This window comes from Acipenser ruthenus, chromosome 5 (genome assembly GCF_902713425.1).
Source record: "Acipenser ruthenus chromosome 5, fAciRut3.2 maternal haplotype, whole genome shotgun sequence".
NCBI classification, from domain to species: Eukaryota; Metazoa; Chordata; class Actinopteri; order Acipenseriformes; family Acipenseridae; genus Acipenser; species Acipenser ruthenus.
In genome coordinates this window covers 33,591,904-33,615,892 of record NC_081193.1, presented here as the reverse complement: position 1 = coordinate 33,615,892, position 23,989 = coordinate 33,591,904, and the positions used below count along the sequence as shown (strand labels likewise).

The window sequence follows — 23,989 nt, the reverse complement described above, 5'->3', positions numbered from 1 at the left end:
ACTACTGCGTCTGAGAGCCCTAGGGCAGACAGACGGTCCCGTTCAGGGGGCAGACCCACAGTTGGAGTCTGCTCGGTTCTGGGTGCCAGAGGGTGCCTTTCGCCTGACTGAAGAGATCCATGCGCAGCAGAATCTCCCAAGGCTGGCCTCGTAGCAGCTGGCAGAGGTTCGAAAACCAGGTTCTCCAGGGCCATCTGGGGCCACCAGGAAAACTGTCGCCTCCTCTCTCCTGACCTTCTCGAGGAAGGCAACGAGCAGCGGTATAGGCGGGAAAGCATATAAAGGCGCTTTGGGCCATTTGTGCGCTAGGGTGTCGACGCCTAGTGAACCTCCGCAGCTGCGGAGGGAGAACCACAGGTGGCAATGGGTCGTCTCTGCCATGGCAAAGAGATCGACCTGGGCTTCGAGACCCAAATAGACCGTACTCTGCACCGGTGTTAATTGGCTTTTTGCATCGTTGAGGGTGAGACCCAGCCTCGACAGATGTTCTGTCACAATCGCTGTGTGGGCCAGTGCTCCTTCCTGGGACTGGGAACAAATCAACCAGTCGTCCAGGTAATTCATCACCCTGACTCCATTACAATGCGAGCCTACCTGTCGGATGACAGGGCAGCTGCTATTCACAACTGCCTGGCCCTGTTTCAACCAGGATCCACAATGCAATTAGTGTTGTTCCAGTTTTTTTAAGTGTGTTCCATCTTACTAATGAAAGAAGCTATGCTCTGGAATCTAATACATCTAATGTGCAAAACGGGAATTTGCATATACAGTAGAGCTTTGCTCTTGGACACGTTGGGCGCTGAGGCCGGGTGTTGCCAAGAGGATTTGACCTCCTTCAGGAAGTCTGGGAATGCTGGAAAAGGCTGGGGGGTCGAAGTCTGCGCTGGTCTGAAAACAGACTGCACTGCTCAGAACTTGCCTTCCAGGGTACCCGGAGGAAGTTGGTGGCCTTTTCCATCAGTGCCCGAACTGCAAGCTTTGCGCTGCACTGGTCATGTGACTGCACGACAACTGTCTGAGCTGGTCGGAGCTGGGGACCGTTATCTGAGTAAGGTCTGGGTCCTGAGTCTCTGCCTGTAGGAAAGACTCCTCATCCCAGGAAGCTGCTAGGGAGAGCGCATCCTGTTCCTCCTCGCTCATCACCACGTCCTGCTGATGAAACTCTATGCTATGGGGTATGCTCTGGAGCAGGCGCTGGTGGAGCTGGGGCAGGTGGAGGGATGACTTGCTGCCTGCTTAAGTGCTCAAGTATCTTGGCCATTTGGCCCTTTAACTCGTCAATATCCCTCGCCTGGTCTGCATTCTCATTCTCTTTTTGCCCTTCGAGGGAGATCTAGAGCGATTGCGGGGGCGCTGTGGAGCCTGCACAGAAGAAATACTTTGCGTAGGGCTCGGAGGGTGGGGAGGCCTGGGATCCTGAGACCGACGACGGCTCTCCTAGGCTGGCTGTAAGGGTCTCACCAGAGAAATGCGCCATTCTGCTTTGCAAGGTCTTCTCTTTGGACCTGGCGCAAATAGGGCTGGACAACCTGTCTGCCAAGGCAGCAGAGGCGTGCTCAATGCCCAGGTACTTCACACACAGGGTATGTTTGTCCTGTGGAGGTATTTTCCACCTGCAGGATGTGCACGGGTGGAAATTCGACATTTTCAGTCGAGGTGTTTAGCTCTGGAGCGTGGACGGAGCCGATGCACTGAGGAATCGAGGCTGTATATCACAGTGGCACCGAAAAACCCAGAGGGGATCGAGTGTGCTGGGTGAAGCGCTGCAGGCGTCGAAGCTCCGAGGCGACGAGGCCTCGAGGCGCCGAGGGTGTCTTGGATGCCGATACGTAGAGCTCACTAGCCTCAAAGGCCTCGAAGCGGCGAGTCGTTAAGGTCTTGAGGTACTGAGGGCCTCTAGATACCGAGGCTATGAAGCGCAGGGGCACCGGGGCCACCAAGGGCACAATGCGCAGAGCTCAAAGCCTTGAGGGCGTCAAAACGCCAAGGCATGGAGCCCTCGAGGCACCGAGGACATAGAAGCGCTGGGGTACCAAGGCTCTGGGGCAGCGTGGCACCGATGGTGCTGCTGCACAGGCTCAGAGAGCCTCAAGACGTTGAATGCTGAGGAGTGTAGCTCACAAGACACCGAGGATGCCGAAGCACCGAGGCACCGAGTCTATGGAGCACCAAGGCACAAAGCCACCGATGTCGTGAAGTGCTTGAACACCGAGTGCGCCGAGGCGTTGAGGCTTTTGTGCACTGAGGCTATGAGGCACCGAGGATCTGAGAGTACTGTGGGCATCGAGGCCTAGACACTGGGGCGCCGAAGCACCAAGCACGAAGTGTCGAGGACAAAGCACCAAGGTACTGGGCTGAGTATCTGTCTTTGTATTATGGATTTTCATGTTGTTACTGCATTTTAAAGCGCTTTGTGATGGTAGTCCACTATGAAAGGCACTATATAAAATAAAGATTGATTGATTGATTGATTGATTGCAGTCACACAACCAGGGGCAGCGCGTAGCTTGCAACAGTGTGGAGCCTTCAGACAGTTGTAGTGCAGTCACACAACCAGTGCAGCGCAAAGCTTGCAGTGGAGTGGAGCACCCAAGATGACGTCCGGACCTCATGGAGCATGCAACCGGTGCAGCGCGTAGCTTACAGCGGGGTAGTACAGTCACAGAGAAGGGAGAAGAACAGACAGAAAAGAGAAAAACACACACCTTTTTATTTTTTTTTTAATTTATTTTTTTAACACAAACACTGCTTTATGGGTGAGTGGTAATGCGCGCGGTCTGCTCAACAATAAGGCCAAGGCCCAATGGAGGAAGCACGCTGTTGTCGTATTTATTTTATTTTTATTTTTAAACTGCAAGGCAGTAGTAAAGAGACACTCGACAGCAAGCTAGAGTGTTTTTTTTTTTGTTTGTTTTTTAACTGTAAATAGTAAGAAACAATAGTACTCGACAACCTGTAGGGGCGCTAGGCTGTGCACACCGAAAGGTCTCCGCGCAGTGACTATTTATTGCCTTGGTAAGGTGGGACCGAGGACGTCACTCCGCCGAGGGGCCTATCGGCAACTTTGATAAAAAATGCTCAGCGAATACCTGACAAGCAGGCATATCCCAAAAGTATCATTAGCGGTCATCTTTGAATTGAAATGGAACTGCAGGTTACCCAGATTAAAATACTCTTCAGACTGCTCTGAATAAAGGAAATGTTTAATCAAATTTTGGTTTGGCAGTAAAATTGTTTTAACTAATGCCCATATCAATGATATATACAAAACAGTTTCTAGTTGGTACACTATTCTCTCAATAAGGTTAAATTACAGGTGGTATCCAGTGAACAATGCTTCACTGCCACATTGTTTTAAACTGACTATATTAATAATACAGACCACTCGTTTTCAGATAGCAACCTGATTTTATATACTTCAATGAAATGTTTTTAAACCTTGGTAGGGGCTCCCGAGTGGCGCATCCAGTAAAGGCGCTCCGTGTGGAGTGCAGGATGTGTCCTATAGACTGGACGTCGCAAGTTAGAGCCCAGGCTATTCCTTTGCCGACCGTGGACGGGAGCTTCCAGGGAGCGGTGCTCAATTGGCCGAGCGCCGCCCGGGTGGAGGGATGGTTAGGTCGGCCAGGGTGTCCTCGGCTCACCGCGCACCAGCGACCCCTGTAGTCTGGCCGGGCACCTGCGGGCTTGCCTGTAAGCTGTCCTAGAGCTGTGTTGTCCTCTGACGCTGTAGCTCTTGGGTGGCTGCATGATGAGTCCACAGTGTGAAAAAAAAGCAGTCGGCTGACGGCACACACTTCGGAGGACAGCGTGTGTTCGTCTTCGCCCTCCCAAGTTAGCGCAGGGGTGGTAGCGGTGAACTGAGCATAAAAATAATTGGCCATTCCAGATTGGGGAGAAAATAATAAAAAAAATAATTGGCAACGACTACATTTTTAGAAAAAAAAAATCTTTGTTTGCTGGTTCCTTTCTGGGAAGAGATTCCATCCGTTAGGGTCTCTACTGTATATGCAAATTCCTGTTTTGCAGATTAGATGCATTAGATTCCAGAGCATAGCTTCTTTCATAAGTAAGATGGAACAATCACACACTTAAAAAAAAAAACCGTGCTGTTTCAAAGCATGTGTTTATTAATGCAGTCTATGCATTTGGCGAATAGGTTAGCACAAGTGTTTTTTTGTATCTACATACAAAATAATAATTTAAACATCTCAGTTATTGAATATACAGTACTAACACACTGCAGCTGATTTATCTGTTAAGGACACTGTTTTCTTTTAATATATATAAACTGTACTGTTTTGTCAATGTGTAGTGCAACTTTCCAATTCCTGTGTAAAAGCTTTTGTCCTTTTATTGTCCACGAAAAACATTTTCCCAATTATTTCCCCAGATCTGAATGTATAATATTGTACTTCTTTATTTGTCCACCATTTAACCCTACCAGGAAACTATGGGAATAATTAATGCATAGAAATCTTGTGGCAGTTGGTTTATGGTTAACTTGATTTTCAGATGTTTGCATAACAAATTATCCTAATTCTAATTTAATTCTGCAACTTCCTCTTTTTGAAACCAAATTTAAGTATTTGATTAGCAATCAAAAAAGGTACAGTAAAGGCAGTTCCCCTTTTAACTTTGAGTTTGTTGGATGACATGGGCACGTTTTGTGCATACCTTTTCACAATTGGTATATGATATATAACTAGAGGATACATTAGGCAAACTTGAAAGCACCCTCGCTAGTATGAATGCCATTAGATACTATGTTGTACATCTCCTCTCATACACACGGTGGAACCTGTAGTTATTGATCAATTAATACAATTGAATAAATACAAATGAATGAATCATAAACAAATATTCACCCCATTGTAATGATTTGTGCCTCACAGACCAAAAATAAGAAAATGTTTTGCACTACTAAACTTAATATTTAACAAAATGGAGCTATTCATTTATAAACTGAGCAATCCTCAGGCTGGTGATGACTGGTATTAACCACATGGAATGAAAGTGTTAGAAACAAGCAATAGAAATGAGGTACGCGAGCAATGAGGCTTATAATAGTGTCTTGTAGGACATCTCATAATCTTATAATCCACTCTATACGGCATACTGCACATGTAGTCAGCAAAGCTGCATTATTTCATCACTTTTACATTTTGTAGTGGTACAAAGACTTTTGGTACAAATAAATTCATATTTGGGTATTTGATATACTAATCGTTGCTAACCTATTCGCCAAATGCATAGACTGCATTAATAAACACATGTTTTGAAACAGCAAGTTTTTTTTTTTAAGTGTGTGATTGTTCCATCTTACTTATGAAAGAAGCTATGCTCTGGAATCTAAAATTAGTTAATTCAATAAGGTGATGCAAAACTTTTGGCCATATGAGAGAGAGAGAGAGAGAGAGAGAGAGAGAGAGAGAGAGAGAGAGAGAGAGAGAGAGAGAGAGAGAGAGAGAGAGAGAGAGAGAGAGAGAGAGCTTTGATAACAGTCCTTTGAGAAGAGCGCTAATAATAATTAATTGTCTTTTGCTTCTAGGCTTTTTGTGGTTTTAGAAGTGTGTCCATTGAACAGATGACACCCTTGAGAACTAAAACTCAATAAACCATTTGAAAGATATCTGATACAGACAGGTAAGGTGAAACTGCTGGAGCAAACATTATCTGTAGCTAAGGTAACAGGAAAGCACAATTGCTGGCTGAGCACGCATACCTGACATTTAGAATGCAACTGAACATCCTGTATCTTAATGAACTCTCATACTGCATAAAACAACCATGAACAATGTGACCCAACAGGAAACTGTATGATACCACCCGAGCAGAGAGTCATAAAAGTTAAGAAACCAATTTATGCAAACAAAAGGAACACTATCATTTTATATAGGCTGCCCAGTGTTTTGCATTACTCTTTTGAGAGCTAAACTTTCACTTGATTTGACTGTAATCTATGTTAAAGTGGCTCATTGTTAATGCTGCTCAAATAAACGTGTTTATTTTGGAAAGATTTTGGTTTGGCTGCAATGAAAAGTTTGCACAACGTATGCATTATTGATATCTTAAATTGTTTATATTAACTAACCATCAATATATGAATCACATTTCTTAACATGGAAGTTAGCCAGTTAACAGTTATTATTATTATTATTATTATTATTATTATTATTATTATTATTATTTATTTATTTATTTATTTATTTATTTATTTATTTATTTATTTATTTATTAAACTGTCCCTTCAAAATGAGCATGACCGAAATTTCTTAATTTTACTTTGTGATTGAATGATGGATCATTATGTTGACCCTAACTAAATAATGTCCCCTTTTGTATGCATGTCTTTTTTACATTTTTAGTTGGGTACAGTATCATTGCTAAAAGTCACTAGCTTTAATACACTAAACAAGATCAACTAAATAGGTTTCATTCTCATTGAATGTGGAAATAGTTACCAATTGGATCACCATAGATACACAGTGGAAAGAGATGGTTGTTAGTTACAGACGGCTAGACTATTGGGAAAAAAGGAATGAATCGCAATATCAAAATTCACTGCTACTTAGAAAGATAGCTAAGGTTGGGTACAATTATTCCAGTCATGACATTTGCATTCTACTATTTAAATTAGTAGATCAGTGTGATTAAACCTAGAAAAAAAACAACTGTAGGTTTTTTTTGGCATCAGATATTAAGTCACTTAAGTCAGTTTCACACAATGGTTTTTATTGTGCAACAGTATCACATATCATCTATAGCATTCCATGCAAAAACGCAGAACAATCCAGGTTTTTATTCCCTTGATTGCATAATCCCCCAAATACAGTGGTGTTGTGTAATTCCAGATCCATTCAGTAAATGTAACAACAGTGTGCTATTGGTGCTAGAAATGACTTTTATTTTGAAAACTATGCAAGTAAAACTTTGCACCAAGTTGCCGACCTTGGCTGGAGACCCACATGGAGATCTGCGTTTGGAGGACCTGCTGGGGATGTAGTTTGAATCACTGCACTTCAGCACTTCAGGCATCTGACAAGTCCAAGTGAAGATTTCCCAGGCTGGACTGTTCCACTAGAGTTCAGTAGCTTGATAACACCCATTGCTTAGGTTTGGGGGAGAAATCAATATTCGTTTTTTGTATTTTAATACAGTTGTCCCGCGTTATACTGCCCTCCTCACTATAACGGCACCCTTGCTTATTGCCAGTTTTTGCCCATGGCCCTTACCTGGTGGTATAAAGAGGGTTGATTGTATTTTGATTCTGAATAAGAACCACAAGCTGTGACTGATTCGTTTAAGATTATAAAATGCCAGCAGCCTGCTGACTGTAGCCTGCAATTTGAAACTATTTATTTTTTTAGTTTTCCTAACCTACAGTACTTTTCCACAAAATCTGATTGTGTTCTTTAGTGGTAGTTCCAAATAAATTAATAAATACGTGAAAGCATACTGTACTTTACATGTTTAGGATACCCTTAAATGGGCTTCATCCCACCCACTATAGGAGCACTGACTGAATCAGGGACTATAGTGACATATGAAGGAGCTGTGGATGAAAACGTACAGGTTCCAAGAAGACAGGCCAGTACTCTGGCTGATGTGAAACCTTTTTGCAACCAATATCTAAACAGACAGCAGGCTGGTCAGATGGGTCTCTGGGGAGTATGTGGTTGTGCTGGCAGCCGGATGCTACCCGTAGGTTGCAGGTAGTGTGGTGAGATAGAAGGCGAGTTTGGTGATCTCTATTGCTGCTCAACTTGCAGCAAGTTGCAGTAATGTCTGTTTGGTAGTAATAGTGTGTCCTAGTAACTCCTGCTTCGCTATTGCTCATTAGTAGTTAATCAGAGTCTTAATAACCCTTCCAGTGAATGATCATTTAGACTGCTCCCTTGAAGATCCTGAGCTTTCTTTTTCACACTTGTGAGTAATTATCATCAAGGGAAAGGGTACATATACATGACATACTTGACTGTAGTACATTGGAGATAGATTTAATATGTGTGTGCCTTACTGTCAAGAAAGTAAGTGTGCACATTTAAGAGAATCTGGGTGAAAATATGGGAAACGTTTTACAAGGTTAAAGTACATGTGAAAGAACAATAAACCTCTCTGCTGTAACCACTGCTGGGATTCCCCCTTGAGACAAAACATCTCACAAAGTACTGACAAGTCCCAAAGCACAGTGCAACAAAATTACAAAGAAATGTAATTTGCACATGGTTTTATGTCAATCAACACTTACTGCCTGACTAAAACTTGACCGAGCAGAAGCTAAAAGCAAACAACACTGTTTAACACCATTATATTAAGGTACACAGTGTAAGGATTTTTGCCTATGTATTTCCCTGACCTAGTAGCTCTTTAGCTTAGCATGTGGCCTGAAATACACTCATGTAGGGAGTGACTGGCTTTTCATAATACAGAGTGCAGCTGTGACCTCGGGACAGATAACACTTCTGTTTTCGCATAACTTGTTTCTGCTTTATAAGCTGTTTTGAGCCTATGTACAAACCATTATCAAACCAATTGAAACTGGTTTAAAGCCATTTACTTTTATTAAAAGTGACATGTTATAACTTTAGGTAAGTGTCACAGAACGCATAATAACACACTATACAATTGGAACACATAGGCTTTTTCTGATAAACACACACCTTGTGTGGGGCAATGTACACATTGTTCCACTTAAATTGCACAAGCCCTTATTGATTCATCAGCTTTTGTTCCTTTTCCATTATACTACTGGTACTTATGCTTCCCATTTAAATGATAAAGAAATCATTGAAACTGCCTGTAAACATTGTGTGATTTTCCTAGGTTAATGAAGTCTTAAAATTAAGCTGTACATACAGTGCCGTGAAAGTATTTGCCCCGTCTGATTTTCTGCGTTTTTGCATTTTTTTGACACTGAATGTTATCAGATCGTCAACCAAAACCTAATATTATATAAAAGGGACCCGGAGTGAACAAATAACACAAACATTTGATACATATTTCATTTATTTATTAAAGAAAGTTGTGCAACACCCAATGCCCCCGTGTGAAAAAGTAATCGCCCCCTTAGACTCAATAACTGGTTACGCCACCTTTAGCAGCAATAACTGCAACCAAACACTTCCTGTAGTTATTGATTAGTCTCTCACAGCACCGTGGAGGAATTCTGGCCCACTCCTCCATGCAGAACTGCTTCAACTCAGTGACATTTGTGGGTTTTCGAGAACTGCTCGTTTCAGTTCCTGCCACAACATCTCAATGGGGTTTAGGTCTGGACTTTGACTAGGCCATTCCAAAATTTTAAATTTCTTGTTCTTCAACCATTCTGACGTAGACTTGCTTGTGTGTTTTGGATCATTGTCTTGCTGCATGACCCAGCTGCGCTTCAGCTTCAGCTCACGGACGGATGGCCTGACATTCTCCTGTAGAATTCTCTGACAGAGAGCAGAATTCATGGTTCCTTCAATGATGGCAAGGCGTCCAGGTCCCGATGCAGCAAAGTATCTCCAAACTATGACACTACCACCACCATGCTTGACCGTTGGTATGAGGTTCTTACTGTGGAATGCAGTGTTTGGTTTTTGCCAGACATAACGGGGCCCATGTCGGCCAAAAAGTTCCACTTTTGACTCATCTGTCCATAGGACATTGTCCCAGAACTCTTGAGGATCATCCAGGTGCTTTTTGGCAAACTTAAGATGAGCATTCATGTTCTTCTTAGTGAGCAATGGTTTGCGCCTTGCTACTGTGCCATGAATCCCATTTTTGCCCAGTGTCTTTCTGATAGTGGAGCCATGAACACTGACCTTAGCCAAGGCGAGAGGCCTGCAGATCCCTGGATGTTGTTCTAAGGTTCTGTGACTTCCTGGACGATTTTACACCTTGCTCTTGGAGAAATTTTGGCAGGACGGCCACTCCTGGGAAGATTCACTACTGTCCCAAACTTTCTCCATTTGGACAATATGGTTCGGTGGAGCCCCAGAGCCTTAGAAATGGCTTTGTAACCCTTTTCAGACTATAATTATAGGGCAGCAGTGTGGAGTGGTGGTTAGGGCTCTGGACGCTTGACCGGAGGGTTGTGGGTTCAATCCCAGGTGGGGGACACTGCTGCTGTACCTTTGAGCAAGGTAGCAAGGTACTTTACCTAGATTGCTCCAGTAAAAACCCAACTGGATAAACGGGTAATTGTATGTAAAAAAAAAAAAAAAAAAGTGTAAAAAATAATGTCATATCTTGTAACAATTGTAAGTCACCCTGGATAAGGGCGTCTGCTAAGAATAATAATATATAATGTTTAAAGTAGTTTTGTATGAATAAAGAAGCTGCTATTACAACATTAGCACTCATAATTTAGTCCAAACAAATTGTTGTTTGTAAAATGAGTCTTATAAGCTAGTACGGTCAGAACATAGGCAAAATGCAAGAAACATAGACTTGTAGTATTCAATTATTTATTAAACAAATGAACAAACATATGGGGAACAACTTAATCTTCAAACAAATTATAATGTAATAAACGATAGGTGCATGTAAAATGTCCATAGAATAGAAAAAGCAAAAATTATAATATTGTCCCAAAAATTAGTATGCAGTTATAAATGTAACTATAAAATTACAACTATAAATGCATGTAAAATGTTGATAGAATTTGTAATTGTAAAAAAAAAAATGGCATCTACGCATGCACTACCAGTGATTCGATACAATCCCTAGTGAATGTATAAAATGTTTGAATTTTCTCAATATGTAACACATCCACTGGCCAATTTTAGTGACTGTATACATTCACTTGCAATTCTATACAATCACTGATTTCACACATTCACTGTAACATATATACCAAATAAAAAATGTATTTCATTAACATCCTACCAGTAAATGAAAGGTCACGCACAATAGCCAAAACACCCTTGAAGAAACTAAACCAGCACTAAAGATAAGATTACATGGCCTTCATCTGTACCATTTGTAGTATGTCACAAAAGCATTGCAGTAAAGAAAGCTAAGCTGCTGGTTTAATACCCCAGTCTTAACTTTATCTTAATATTTCCCGTAAAATTCCTGTAGGTTTTAATTCAGGATTTTCTGTAAATAAACATTAAGTACTATGTAATTTACTTATAACGTATTATGTCACATATAATTACAGCTTACATACTATGTGCATTAATTGTAATAAAACAATCTGCCTCGTTTCATCATGGTAAATTAAGTAGAACAGTTTGTCAAATGCATACAAATAATGCTTATATTAATTGCCATTTAGCAATACCCTGCAAGTAAAAAGTAATCCTGTGTAATACCTACCTATGGTACTTGCTTAAATGAAGCATAGACAAGATATATTAACCAATAATGTTGCAGTTTTTTTACCGAATTCTACAACATTGCTCACTCGACCTGCCGAACTACAGCAGCATCGAATGCCAGTCTCATGTTCTGAATGGTGTCCCATTACTAATAAAAGTGAGATGTTTTCTTGAACATACAATTATATTTGACTATATACACTACTTTTCATCTCAATAAGGTGAAAAAGGAGTCCTTCATTCGTCCAGTACTTGGACATGCATGATTATCACCTGTTGGGTTATTTCCTTTTCATGGAAGTGTATCAGTAATTTAATAACATTCACAAAGCACCATTAAGATGTAACAGCTTAGGTAAGACTTTACTTTTTTATAATAAAAACAAAAGGTCATATTTTATGTATTTCCTGAAACACAGTAAAACCTACATTACCTGGTCCTAAGGTGACTGCCTATTCAAAGTGCCTCTCTTATTACAAGTATTGAATATATCAATTGTGTTCTGGGGTTTACAGTCTGGTGAGATCAGGTTCCTATATACAGTAAATACAATATATTGTTTAAGGCCTCAGGGCAATGCCATGTTTCTTACAATTACACATTTTAGGTCTGTGTTGAACAAATAAGCAAACTGCAGACAACTTATTCTTCCATTTGTACATGCAAGCCCCAGTTTTTAACTAATCTTGTCAGGTAGGTGTCTTCATTGTCAGAAGACTCTCCTGAAGACTGCCTCAAGTACACAGTGGGCAAAAGGCTAGTCTTTTCCTCCACACAACATTCTGCCTTTTCAGTGTCAACTACCGGTACTTCATTTTCCAGTTCATGAAGGATGGGCATGTGCAGCGTACGACTCTCGGGATCCCAGTCCACAAGAATGGTTCCTTCTCCTTGTCCAGCCTCCTCTGGGAAATCCCAGCATAGACTCAGCTTTGTGTCCTTGTCAAACTGTTGACAATGGCTCCCCTCACTGCCCTGTGCTTGTCCTTTTCTCATCTGTGCTTGAATATATAAATGAACCTGTGGTTGCACAGCTTCCTCTTCACTGATCAGGTGGGTTTCAAAGCCTGGGTTAAATGCTGCTTTTTGACTGACCCCAATGGAAGCAGACCTCATTAAGTCTTTGTTTTCTGACAGCTGGTCGTGCTGTTCGAAGGATGACAGAACCTTCAGAACAGTTCCATATCCATAATCTTCACTCAGTGGCCTCATTCCTGTGTGTCTCCTGTAATTGGGGGGATCGTTTTGTTGACCTTCATTGCTTGCCAAAGTTTCAGGATCTTTAGCTAACAAATGTTTTTCTAGGTGGGATGCATAGCCCAAGTGCTTCGCAGGTTGAGACTCACTGGTGGATTGGATTACATAGGCAGAGCCATATTTGATGTGCTGAGTTTCGCCCCCTGGATTCAAAGTGGAGTTGTCGATAGCACTAAAGGCAATAATATTTACTTTTAAGTTGTCATAAGGAACAAAGATGACCTTTGCCTTCGACTCACAATTGTTCTGCAGCAACTGGAAAAAAAAGAAACTCATTATAGATGTAATCTTACTATACAAAAAGTATTCACATATAGTTTATTTTATTAAATATATTGTACTTTATCTAAATGTATTTTATTTAGCCAAGAATGATATTCCTATAAAGGGCACGTTATTTCCTCATTATTTGTTAGCAAATATGTTACATTTTATTACTCAATACATTACTGATTACGTTTACTCACTATTATCTTGAGTGACGACTCACTCATTCATTTTTACTGTTTTAATGATACATTCCCATCAAAGTTGTTACCACCAGCTTATATTTTCCTATTAATAGGTGCTTATGTAAGCCCAGTCATTGTTTCCTGTCAAAAAAATTATTAACTTATAGGGAAAAAATAAGTGTTGCATGCATCATGTTTTAAACATTCTTTTTAAATAATGCCTACAACTTATTATAGTTATCTAATGGCATTTTATAATGATGGTCAATTTATAGTAGAGACATCTAGCTTACCAGGTTTTTGGGTGTTTTTGGATAGTTGCCAAACACATATCGGTAAATAAGATATAAAATCACAATGATAAGAAAGAAAGCAACCACGGAAGGCAAAATACATCTAAACATGATGAAGACCAACCATTCTGAAGAGGTATCTAGAAAGAAAATAAACACATGCATGACATATATTTGTACATGTTGAGTAACTGTTTGCCGAAACACATTTAAATAATACATTTCATTTATTCATTTTCTAATTCAAATGTTGTTTCACCGCTGAAGGTCAACAGGCAACATCATTTCCGTCTGTTAATCACCTGTTATATCAGCTAAACCATTCTTTTCTTAGTTGCAATTCACTGTTAATTAGTAAAAATTATACATTTAAGTTAACTTAATGTGCTAATAAAATAAACACATTTTAAGTATTTAACTCTGTGACATCTATGTTGTGACAAACTTTTCTTTCCTAGCTAGTAAAGTCGTATTACTAACTGTTTCATTTCCTCCCTGTGACTTGTGTGAACAACAGGGTCTACTGAGCAAGTTTAGATAAGTGTAACAGTAATCACCACAGCTAGAAGCAGAATCGTTTTAGTCATTCCAAAACAGCTAGAAGCAGAATAGTTTTTAGTAATTCCCTTAAAAAAACCCATGATATGGTTTCTAAAAATGTGTACAGGTACTGAAGCTCAAATATGCTCTTACAAATTGAGGAACATGTGATGTTAATTGAAAATATACCACAATGTCACGTGTGGTTATTATTCTGTCAGACTCTAAAATGCACATCTGCTTCTTTGAGTGTTTAAACTTTCATTTTACTTGCAGTAGTCCCCGACCCCTTCCTCTATGCTTATCCACATTTGTCTGATATAAAGTCAAAACCACACATTAGTCAGAAATGTTGTGAGAACAGAACAGAACCGAAAACTTGATTTTACGTGTAAGGGGGAAAGCCCCCAACAGGTAGTTCTGGCATGACTTTCTGGATTACAAAGATTGCCATGGAACAGTTACTGACACTCTGGCACTATCTAGCAACACAGAAAATTTGTGAAGCTAATATTTATAAATATTTTAAAACCGCAACCTGTTTGTGGGTGTTTGTGGCTCATTGTGTGTTGAGCAGCCTTAATGAAAATTACACGAATGCCTCCTAGTGTGTTATTACAGTATTTCCTAATAAATACAAAAATAGATATTGGCTCTTTACTAGTGCTGCCTTACCCTTTGGTGTGGTCACACACTGCTCTGTGGAAGGTTCACTGTTTTGCCCATTTACCTTTGTCCTGGCAGACACACAGTACCGTGTATTGTGGTCTAACTTGTCAAGGGTTTGTGAGTTGTTTTTCAGTTGGAAGTACAACTAAAAAAAGAAGAAGTCACAGTTTTTAAATCCACACAATTATTTGAAAAACAATAACCTTACAGCAGAAACATCTTCCCTTGCTTTTGTTTTGGTTTCTGTAGATGTAGGTAACAGCCTATCTCCACAGAACTGGAAACTGATTCAGACCTAGCAGGTGCTCAGATAGTTACAAACCTCAGAATGCAAGACATGTATCGCAGAGCTTAAGGTTTCAAAACTTACATTCACTTCTAAACCCCCTCTCATCTTAGAAACAAGACATGGCAAGGTCATTGTTTTATTATTTATGTCTCGGCTTCAAACACTGTACAGTCCTATCCTGCATTAAGACTGCTGGTAGCTTGCTGGTGTAAGAGGACAATCAGGTTGCAGCTATAGAGCTTTTACCTCATATCATTGCAGGGATCAGAATCTGTAACAGCTCTGTATCACGTAACGCTGCCTTTCCCAGTACATGAAAGACCAAGTAGTTTCAAATATCAAATGTGTACATTTCTCATACCATTTGATGGTGTTTCCGAGCATTTTTAGTTGTTCTGGGTTATGTTGCACCAATACTAAGTTAGTATAAGATTAGTGCTAATCTAGGTCTGTGAAACCATCATTAATCTTCCTTTATCTGGTTTAAAGTTTGTCTAGAGAATCCTAAGTACTTGGACTTAACTGCATTCCTCATTGAATGAGTCCGTTCTTTACCAAAAATTTGAAACAGACACATTTACTAATCTATTTTATTATTTCAATTTCATCTTCTCAGGATGTACAGAGGTTATACTTCCCAATGCTGTACTTACCAACTGTTTAGTTTTATCATTGTACAGAGACACATTGTATTGCAGGTTTTTGTAATATTTAGCCATTGACTTCGCTTTGGTTTTGTTATCAAACTGCCATTTCTTTGGACCACTTAATCGGATAAAAATGGATCTTTCACCAGCTCTGACTTTCAATGATGGGGGCCCAATTTTGGCTGAAAAAAATCAAAACAGTACCTTAGAATGTCCCCTTCCTGCCTTGTTAAAACATAATCAAGCAATGGATATCTCTGTAAACATATTACATTAAAGTGCTCAAGCATGAAACAGGCATTAGCAAAAAGACTGAAAATGTGTTTTAAATGCTCAGATTTCTACAATATGACATATTTCATCACGAGTTATGAGGTAGTACTTCGTGTCACTGTGGTAACCCTAAGGTTCATAAATATATTCATGTATACATGGCAACATGGCCAAGTACAGCTATGACCAAAGGTTTTGCATCACGCTGTTCAGTTAACTAATTCTGCTTCATAAAGTCGAATAAAACCTGCTGAATAATGTTACATTACATACTGAACTACCTCTTGTAGTTATTCATATACTTAACAAAAAACTGACAACAATTTCGAAATCCTGTACTACTATTATGGTTTTTACGAAATAATTTTGTAGTTTCTGTGATTACATTATGTTAAATAAATTATGTTCATATAGTTTTTTTTTTTTTTTTTTAATTATGTCTCAATCCTAAAATGCTAGGTGATGCAAAACTTCCTCAAATTTTGACTAAAACTCAATCCTTTTGCATACTCTCTCATATATATCACTATTTGTACTTTGGTCTTATGCATACTCTTTATCTGTTGGACAATACTGCACTCACTTATTTAGGGCACACACATCTTAAATGTGCCAAAGAATCATGTGAATGGTTATGTTTTTATGATATTACTTACTGTGCAATTTTGGATCAAACCTTGTAGATTCTGTCCAGTTCGAAGAAATGTCATTTAAGACTGCCTTGACTCTTGCATAGTATTCTTCATCTAAGTCACTGGTCTCTTTGGAAAGGTCACACCACGTTCTAGTGATATTTGTACACTGCTTTTGATCATGCCAGACGTCTTTCTCCCCACCATAACTAAGAAAAAAACATTAAGAGAAAGTAGAAAGGATGCCGTTAAACAATTGTTTTTGTTTTCTTTATTTAATACAAACATTTAATGCATTCTGTGAATTATATTTTTACAGATTAATCTACTGCTGCCTGCTTCTTATGTAATATGACTCTAGTCAGCTTTGGGTCATGCATATGAACAGCTGTCTGTGACTTGCACTGTTTTGGCTTTCTGTTAATACCTTGTCAATTGAAATCAAAACAGAGGTCTCCATTTACACATGTACGTTTATACGCACAGCACTAGGAGACTGAAGAGTGGGATGGAAAGTGATGTTTTATAACAGGACAGGGAAGAAGAAATGTTTGTGTAATTGTATAACTAAGTTTATATGTAGCATTACTGAATATCTCATGATAAACAAATTGCTGCTTCACTTGAGCTGAATTGTGCTTATTCTTTGATGTTTGTGGCCAGTTTTGACATTTCTCTAACCAAAATGAAGAGCGGTAACTTAGTAAAACATAAACTACCAAGACTTCCTTTCACTTTAATTAACTACTACACCACCTCTTTGGAATACTGACTAAAACCTGGACCTCTTGAACACTATAATAAACAATATTTTAGGATTTTACATTACATTATGTATTGAACTGTATAGTGAGTTCCATTGTTGTTTCCTTTCCCTGGACTCCAATGCAAGACATTCTTCAGGTTAAAGGATTTAAAGTGGACATCACATGGTTGTTGGGGTACAGCAGTTCCATAAACCACTTCTGAAAAAAGGTCACATTTCACAGTTTAAAATGAGTAAAACCTAAACCTAAACACATGAACACTTTCCTTTCATTTTGATATACTGGTATATGAAACGTTACAGGCATAACATTGCAAAATATTAAGTAGGGTTTACTAATTTGCTTGTACAGTGAAATAGTAAACCCTACTTAATCAATTGAATCGATCAATTCGTATGTAAATGTACCTGTTTCAAAGCCATTTGTACATTTTAATGCATTAAGTGAAAACACTTCCTGTATTTAGTTTGGGGTCTACATTTTAAAACAGGAAATGTTTACTTCTTGATAACGCTTGGTATGGTTTAAAGAATGGTGAATGAGGTTTTCAGCGCACATTTGGCTGCACATATTGTAGCAGAACACTTATCGAGCATCTCTAACCATTGTCGTCTAAGATTATCTTTAAGAGACTTTTCTAGGGGGCGAGACAGTATTTCTATTTATAACAGCCTTTTGCTCAGTGTAGTAACTGAGAACATGTTTATTTGTCTCAATTAGATTTTAAGGTAGCAAACTGAAATATATATATATATATATATATATATATATATATATATATATATATATATAAAAAAAAAAAATATGTGACAAGGCACAGGAGTCACCATCTTTTTAGATAAGAACATGCAACTGAGAAGAGAAACATGAAGATAAATCATAACCTGAAACAGAAATGACTAATCCATGTTTGACTAATTACATTTCTTTCTTTTTCATTTGAGGGCTTTTGTTTTTGTTTGCCTCTGTCTGTAATGTAATGTAATGAGTAGCAAAAATTACAATTTGAACTAGAAGTAAGTTTCCCCTTTCCTTTAAATAAAACAGAAATATACAACCCTTGCTCTCGTTGTAGTCTGCTCAGAGGTCAATGCACTGTGTAGAATGAACTCTGTAGAAATACCCACATTATTTTATACACCAACAACACACTCACTTCTCTTATTAACCACTTGTACATATCATGTTACCACTATTGAACTTTCACTATAGCCTCCCAGCATTCTCAAAATAAAATAATAAAATGGTTTAGTTAAGTCCAAAGAAGTTCAGTAGTTTAAATTGAGTTGTATTAAACCATATCTCTGAAAATCGTATTTATGCCTTAAATACAGTTGCTGTAACTCATGCCAAAATAGAATAGCAAAATGCAAAGTATGATTAAGGAATTAGCTTTTCCTATCTGTTTTTCTGGTAGCATCTTACATTAAGTGTCTCTAATTACTGTGTATTTTATAGTAGTTACTTAGTAAATGCATGTGTACTTACACATACTGTAACACAGCAGGGAGGGGGTTAATATCCTCCCTGCATAAAATATGTGCGTATGCACATTTTGTTTAACTGTTTTATTAGTAATTATCCCCTGCACCTGGTGATTATTGTAAATTAGAGCCAGGTGCAAGGTATTTAAAGGAAGCATCCAGTCTGTTCAGGGCTGCTGGTGTGTATAGAAGCTCGTTTGATAGTGTGCACAAGCGTAAAAAGTTAAAAAGGTATTGTAAAATCTTTTGATCTGTGTTAAACCTGTGTGGTTTGATGTGTTTGTTTGGCAAGTAAATGGCTTAGCCGTCCTGCGAGCTAGTCAGGGACCTGCCTGTGTAGTCAGTGCTCCAACACGGAGTTAGGATTTTGTTTGTTTATTTTATTTTGTATATTAACAATAGCGCATCAGCGCTTAAACTCCTTTTCCTGTGTCTTGGGTCATAATTTAAAGGGGCAAAGGAATGACTGTGAGTGCCGGCCAGTTACAATACTTACAATGTTGTTATTCATAGTTACAATGTACTTCATGTGTAAATCTTTTTGCACTATATAAAGTATGTAAGTATGCAATTGTATCAAAAAAGGTTTGGGGTTAGGGTTCTTGTTATAGTGTGCAAAAAAGGTTTACACGTGCATTGTAACTAATCATAACATTGTAATTATGTGTAAGTACACATGTATTTACTAAGTAACAAATACACAGTAATTAGAGACACTTTGGCCTTGTACACACACACACACACACACTGCGGTTAGCGTGACAACCGTATTAACAAACTGCACTCGCTTTGGTTGTTTGTTGTACACACAAGCCTTTCATTACTGAAGTGAGTGCTGTTTAAACTAACACCTGAACTCGGACACCATTACACGACATTCGTTAGGTTTGTGTGGCGGCAGCATGGAGGCTATGTTTTTGTTTAATCGAAAGGTAATCGAAGGCTTACAAAGGCCTGTGAGAACGACTTTGTCATTTACTGAGAGCTTTCCTGGAGTGCCAAAAACACACAGATTCGGTATCGGTGGAAAAACGAGTTGCGATCGCACTGTGGCGTTTGGGGATACGAATTGTCCCATATTGTCCCAAAACATTTTTTTTCTTATTACAGAATATTATGCAACTGCACTTTGATTAAATAAAAAAGTATATTATATGTATGCACTATTTATATTGTTAAGAATTTACTATTCATCAATATTACACAATCAACTTGGCTCATCAGGCACCTATATATTTCTTTTAGCCATGTTTATCACACGGAAATGTCTGATAAGCGATGACATCATTACTTGCGCAAAAATTCACGAGCACCTAGTGCGGTTGTTTAGTGCAGTTTTAACACATACACACACAGTTGCTGCGCATTAAGTAACCGAACTGAATAAATAACAGAATTCGCTACTTGTTCCGAACAGGATTAGCTAGTGCGGTTGTTGCTGTCTTTTGCAACCGAACTGTGGCCTGGTCCACACTACATAACCGATCTCAAGAACCGTACTCGAAACCGTTCTAATTAATCCAGCTCAACGCGTCCACACTGAAGTACCGTTTCATGTTTAGTCAGGCTTAATGCGGACACACACTATTAAAATAGTCTGGTTACAGTATCAAGCAGTGCAATGAACAGAGAAAATGGATATTATTATTATTATTTCTTAGCAGACGCCCTTATCCAGGGCGACTTACAATCGTAAGCAAATACATTTCAAGTGTTACAATACAAGTAATACAATAAAAGCAAGAAATACAATAACTTTTGTTCAAGCAAAGTACAAGTGTGACAAACCACAATTCAATAATACAGCAGATAATAGTGATAGTGACATCAGGATATGATTAAATAGTGATAGTTACATCAGGATATGATTAAATACAAAGTACTACAGGTTAAACACTTGGCAGATTACAGTATTCTGAAGTACAGGATTAAATGGAGTAAAATAGGGGGCAGATAAGAGCAAAATATGACAGTATCCAATCATGCACTGTATTTTATTTTAAAATAATGTGTTATGTCCCATATTAACAGAGGTCCATATTGCTAAAAAGAAATAAAACAAGTATTTTGGAAAAAGTAAATGCAAACGCACACACAAGTATGGCTTGAAGTTTTGGGGGTTTACTTTTTCAGGTTTTATCAGGTGATGTCCCTTTAAACAAATTGATCTGATTCTGTTTCATAATTAAACTCAGAAAAAAGCTGTTAATTACATCTTGCCTGAGCCTAATTCTGGTCCCCTTCATTTTATTTCAAACAGAGCTGACAAATGACGTGAATTGTTCATTCCCGATCCTGCTTTTAACTCGCATTTCATTTTTGCAGTCGCCTCATTTAATGTCCCGACAGATTTTTTTTTTTTTTAAAGCATAAAAATCAATACCTAGTGCAGAGTGTACACTGATAGCAAGTCCTTCAGGCACCTGCTCTGAGTATTTCGCCAAACATATCACAAAGCATTTGGGGATATTGGAGGATACACAAAAAAATGTAGTTTGGTATTACAGCGTCCACACTTCTGATAAACCGCACTACCTGATGCGATCTAATTAGAACCGGACTCGAGACTACCTCCTGAGGTGGTCTTGAGTCCGGTTGTCGAGTACGGTATTAAATGCTGCGTCGTGTGGATGCAAACCGTTTAGCTCTTTTAAGCCGGCTTAAATGCAACTAATACGGTTTAAAGGCATAGTGTAGATAGGGCCTGTGTGTGTACTTAAACCATATTTAAGAGCAAAAGGTGAACTCACAACCGCATTTAGGCTTGTGTGTACGAGCCTTAGTCATGGCTCCTAATCCACAGTAAAACCTTAAAACGCTGCTATGCAATGGGGATCTTATTTCCATCACTGCATTGTTCACATTGCATTTGTAGCCTATAAGTATGGCTTCTGATTTTCGATGTTTTACCCCTTTTCTACTCTCCTTCAAGAATCAAATTGTTACCTGTTAAGCCATTCTTCTACCTCAATCACAACTGAGAAATGTATTAATAGTAAAATTGATTTAATGTACTCTTTTTTTCTGTGAAACAACTAAATTGGCTTTTAAATTGGCCAAGCCTTAATTTTTGATAAAGCACGAGGAACAAACAAGATCGAAACATGTTAATAAGCGACTAATCTTTATTAAAGCTATAATGAAAAATAAAGTATTTTATGCTGGACACACTTTATTACAATCGTTCTGCGTGACTGCATTTACATTAACCTTTTAGGGCCCATCCAATGTTAAATATACTGCCAGCGACCTAACCCTTTAAATATGTTTACTCAGCCACTGTGAGAGACAGCCCTGCTTGTCTGATACGTAATTGGAAAGACGAGATTCATCCTTTTAAAACGAGATCCTACTTGTGTATTTCAGGTAGATGACCATATTAGGAGATTAGGAGCCTTAAATGCGAGTGTTTTGGAATGTTGTTGCTGGGCTGAAGACAGACCTATCTTGCTCTTATTGTATTACTTGTATTGTAACGCTTGAAATGTTTTTGCCTACGATTGTAAGTCGCCCTGGATAAGGGCGTCTGCTAAGAAATAAATAATAATAATAATAATAATAATAATAATAATAATAATAATAATAATAATAATTGTGAAGTAAACAAACATTTTCACACAAAACCTTTACAAAATAAGACAAATGGCGACATCAAAGGCACAAGTACCTATTTTCCGATACATATATATAATATATATATATAATGTATTTCGTGTTTGTGGATCAGATGCACGAGACCAGAGGGTTATGTTGCCCTGGTCGCCACCTTGCTGGCTATTCAAGCCACAGTGAATAGCCCCATTTTGTGACACATGATCAGAGTGCCTGGGACGAATAATTTGAATGTTTTTTTTTTCCCTCTCTTTTTTTCTTCTTGTTTTATTTTGCACATTTTCAATTAATCCGTTTTTTTGGTTGCTTTTGGTCCCTTTTGTATATATGGCCATAGTTCCTTCTTTCAAAAAAATGTACATGTTCCCTACCTGTTGAAGTTTGATTGTGCACTGTCAGATTTCAGCTAGCCATGCTAAAAAATTTTTTTTACAAACAATAAATAATGTTTAAAAAAAAAAAAAAAAAAAAGCACCGCTCCTTTTTCTGTGGTTTTTGTTATCTGTATTGAACCGGGTGAGTTTCAGACTGTTTCACTTTTGTTATGTACACATTCATTTTATGACATGTACCTGTAACCTTTATAGTTAAAGAGTTATGGCAACAAATCTAACAACAGTAAAAAACAGGCGAAAATAGCTCAGACCCTAAAGTCACTTCTGTTTTGAAATTAAGAAGTAAGACTTACAACTTAAAAGCCCATTTAATTAAATTAAATCAATTTTACTATTAACACGTTTCTCAGTTGTGATTGAGATAAACAAAAAGATTAACATGCATCAATTTAATTTTTAAAGGAGTAGAGATTTCGGGAAAACCCCAGAAATCAGAACCCTATCTATAATCCTGTGTAGACCTTTATCCTGCCCTACTCACCAACCACTGGCCCATCCACAGATAGCCCTCTAATTTTAGTTCATTCCAATTTACCAACTGGGGCAGATTTTCAAAGTGTTAACTAATCTTGTATTAACCTTTTTTTTTAAGGATTTTCTTTTTGTTTTTCTTTTTAAAATGTGTTTTAGTTAAAGATTAGAATAAAGACTTTGAAAATATGCCCATATCAATGTAAACTATAAACTCAGTTTTATACAATGTACCATCTTACTGCTTAACCAAATGATCAGATGTGTGTTTAGCTGCATATATTTCTTCATTACATACAAGATAGCACTGTGCAAACATACTGTGTCTTTTGAACTAGTGTTCAAATCACTGGAAAGATGCACCACCAATGCAAATTTAATAAAAGGCAATAACTGACAAATCACTTAAGGAACTATAAATGCATTTTAAAGTATTTTCTGTGATAAAATATGCTGAATCCTGAAAAGAAATTCAAAAACGACCACCACTTCGACATACCAGCATGCGCGCCAGTAGGTTACCGTCTGAAAATTACTTAATATACAATAGTGGATTTATACAGTAAATTGTAGACAACCGCATTTGTAACGTGCAGTCTTTTTAGAATAATGGAGAAATATATTTTACCTGTAGCCTTTAGTGTTACAAGAAAAATAACAGTCAGTGTTCCTGGTCCTAGCATTTAGATTTGAAGTGTGTAATTTACTTCATCGGGATCGATTCGCTTCAGAATCAGATTGCTTTCATTCAGTATCTGCAGGTAGTCGCTGCATCACAGTTGTGTTGCGTACTATCGATATGCGATCTGAAAATAAACTTAATCTCGTTACAGCTGTTTAATGTGGTGAGACGTCCATACAGTAACAACCTCGACTACTATCAGTACTAAGGAAG

The 23,989-nt window shown here is 38.4% G+C and overlaps 1 protein-coding gene across 1 annotated transcript; it reads right to left on the bottom strand.

The window, feature by feature from the left end:
• Nucleotides 1-10,483: 10,483 nt before the first annotated feature.
• LOC117402641 (interleukin-20 receptor subunit alpha-like) lies at nucleotides 10,484-23,989 on the bottom strand. Its single transcript, XM_034003988.3, has 7 exons — nucleotides 23,723-23,989; nucleotides 17,195-17,330; nucleotides 16,390-16,574; nucleotides 15,467-15,642; nucleotides 14,531-14,669; nucleotides 13,316-13,455; nucleotides 10,484-12,825 (listed from the first exon to the last, which is right to left on the bottom strand). Exons 1-7 carry the CDS (start codon nucleotides 23,775-23,777, stop codon nucleotides 11,956-11,958), a joined length of 1,701 nt encoding a protein of 566 aa, XP_033859879.3. The 5' UTR covers nucleotides 23,778-23,989; the 3' UTR covers nucleotides 10,484-11,955.

Coding starts and splice junctions, on each gene's coding strand:
- LOC117402641 (XM_034003988.3), bottom strand. CDS start 23,777: ATGCTAGGACCAGGAACACTGACTGTTATTTTTCTTGTAACACTAAAG. Junction 17,331..23,722: donor TGTAACACTAAAGGCTACAG/GTAAAATATATT, acceptor ACCTTTTTTCAG/AAGTGGTTTATGGAACTGCT. Junction 13,456..14,530: donor GTGTGTGACCACACCAAAGG/GTAAGGCAGCAC, acceptor TTTTCTTTCTAG/ATACCTCTTCAGAATGGTTG.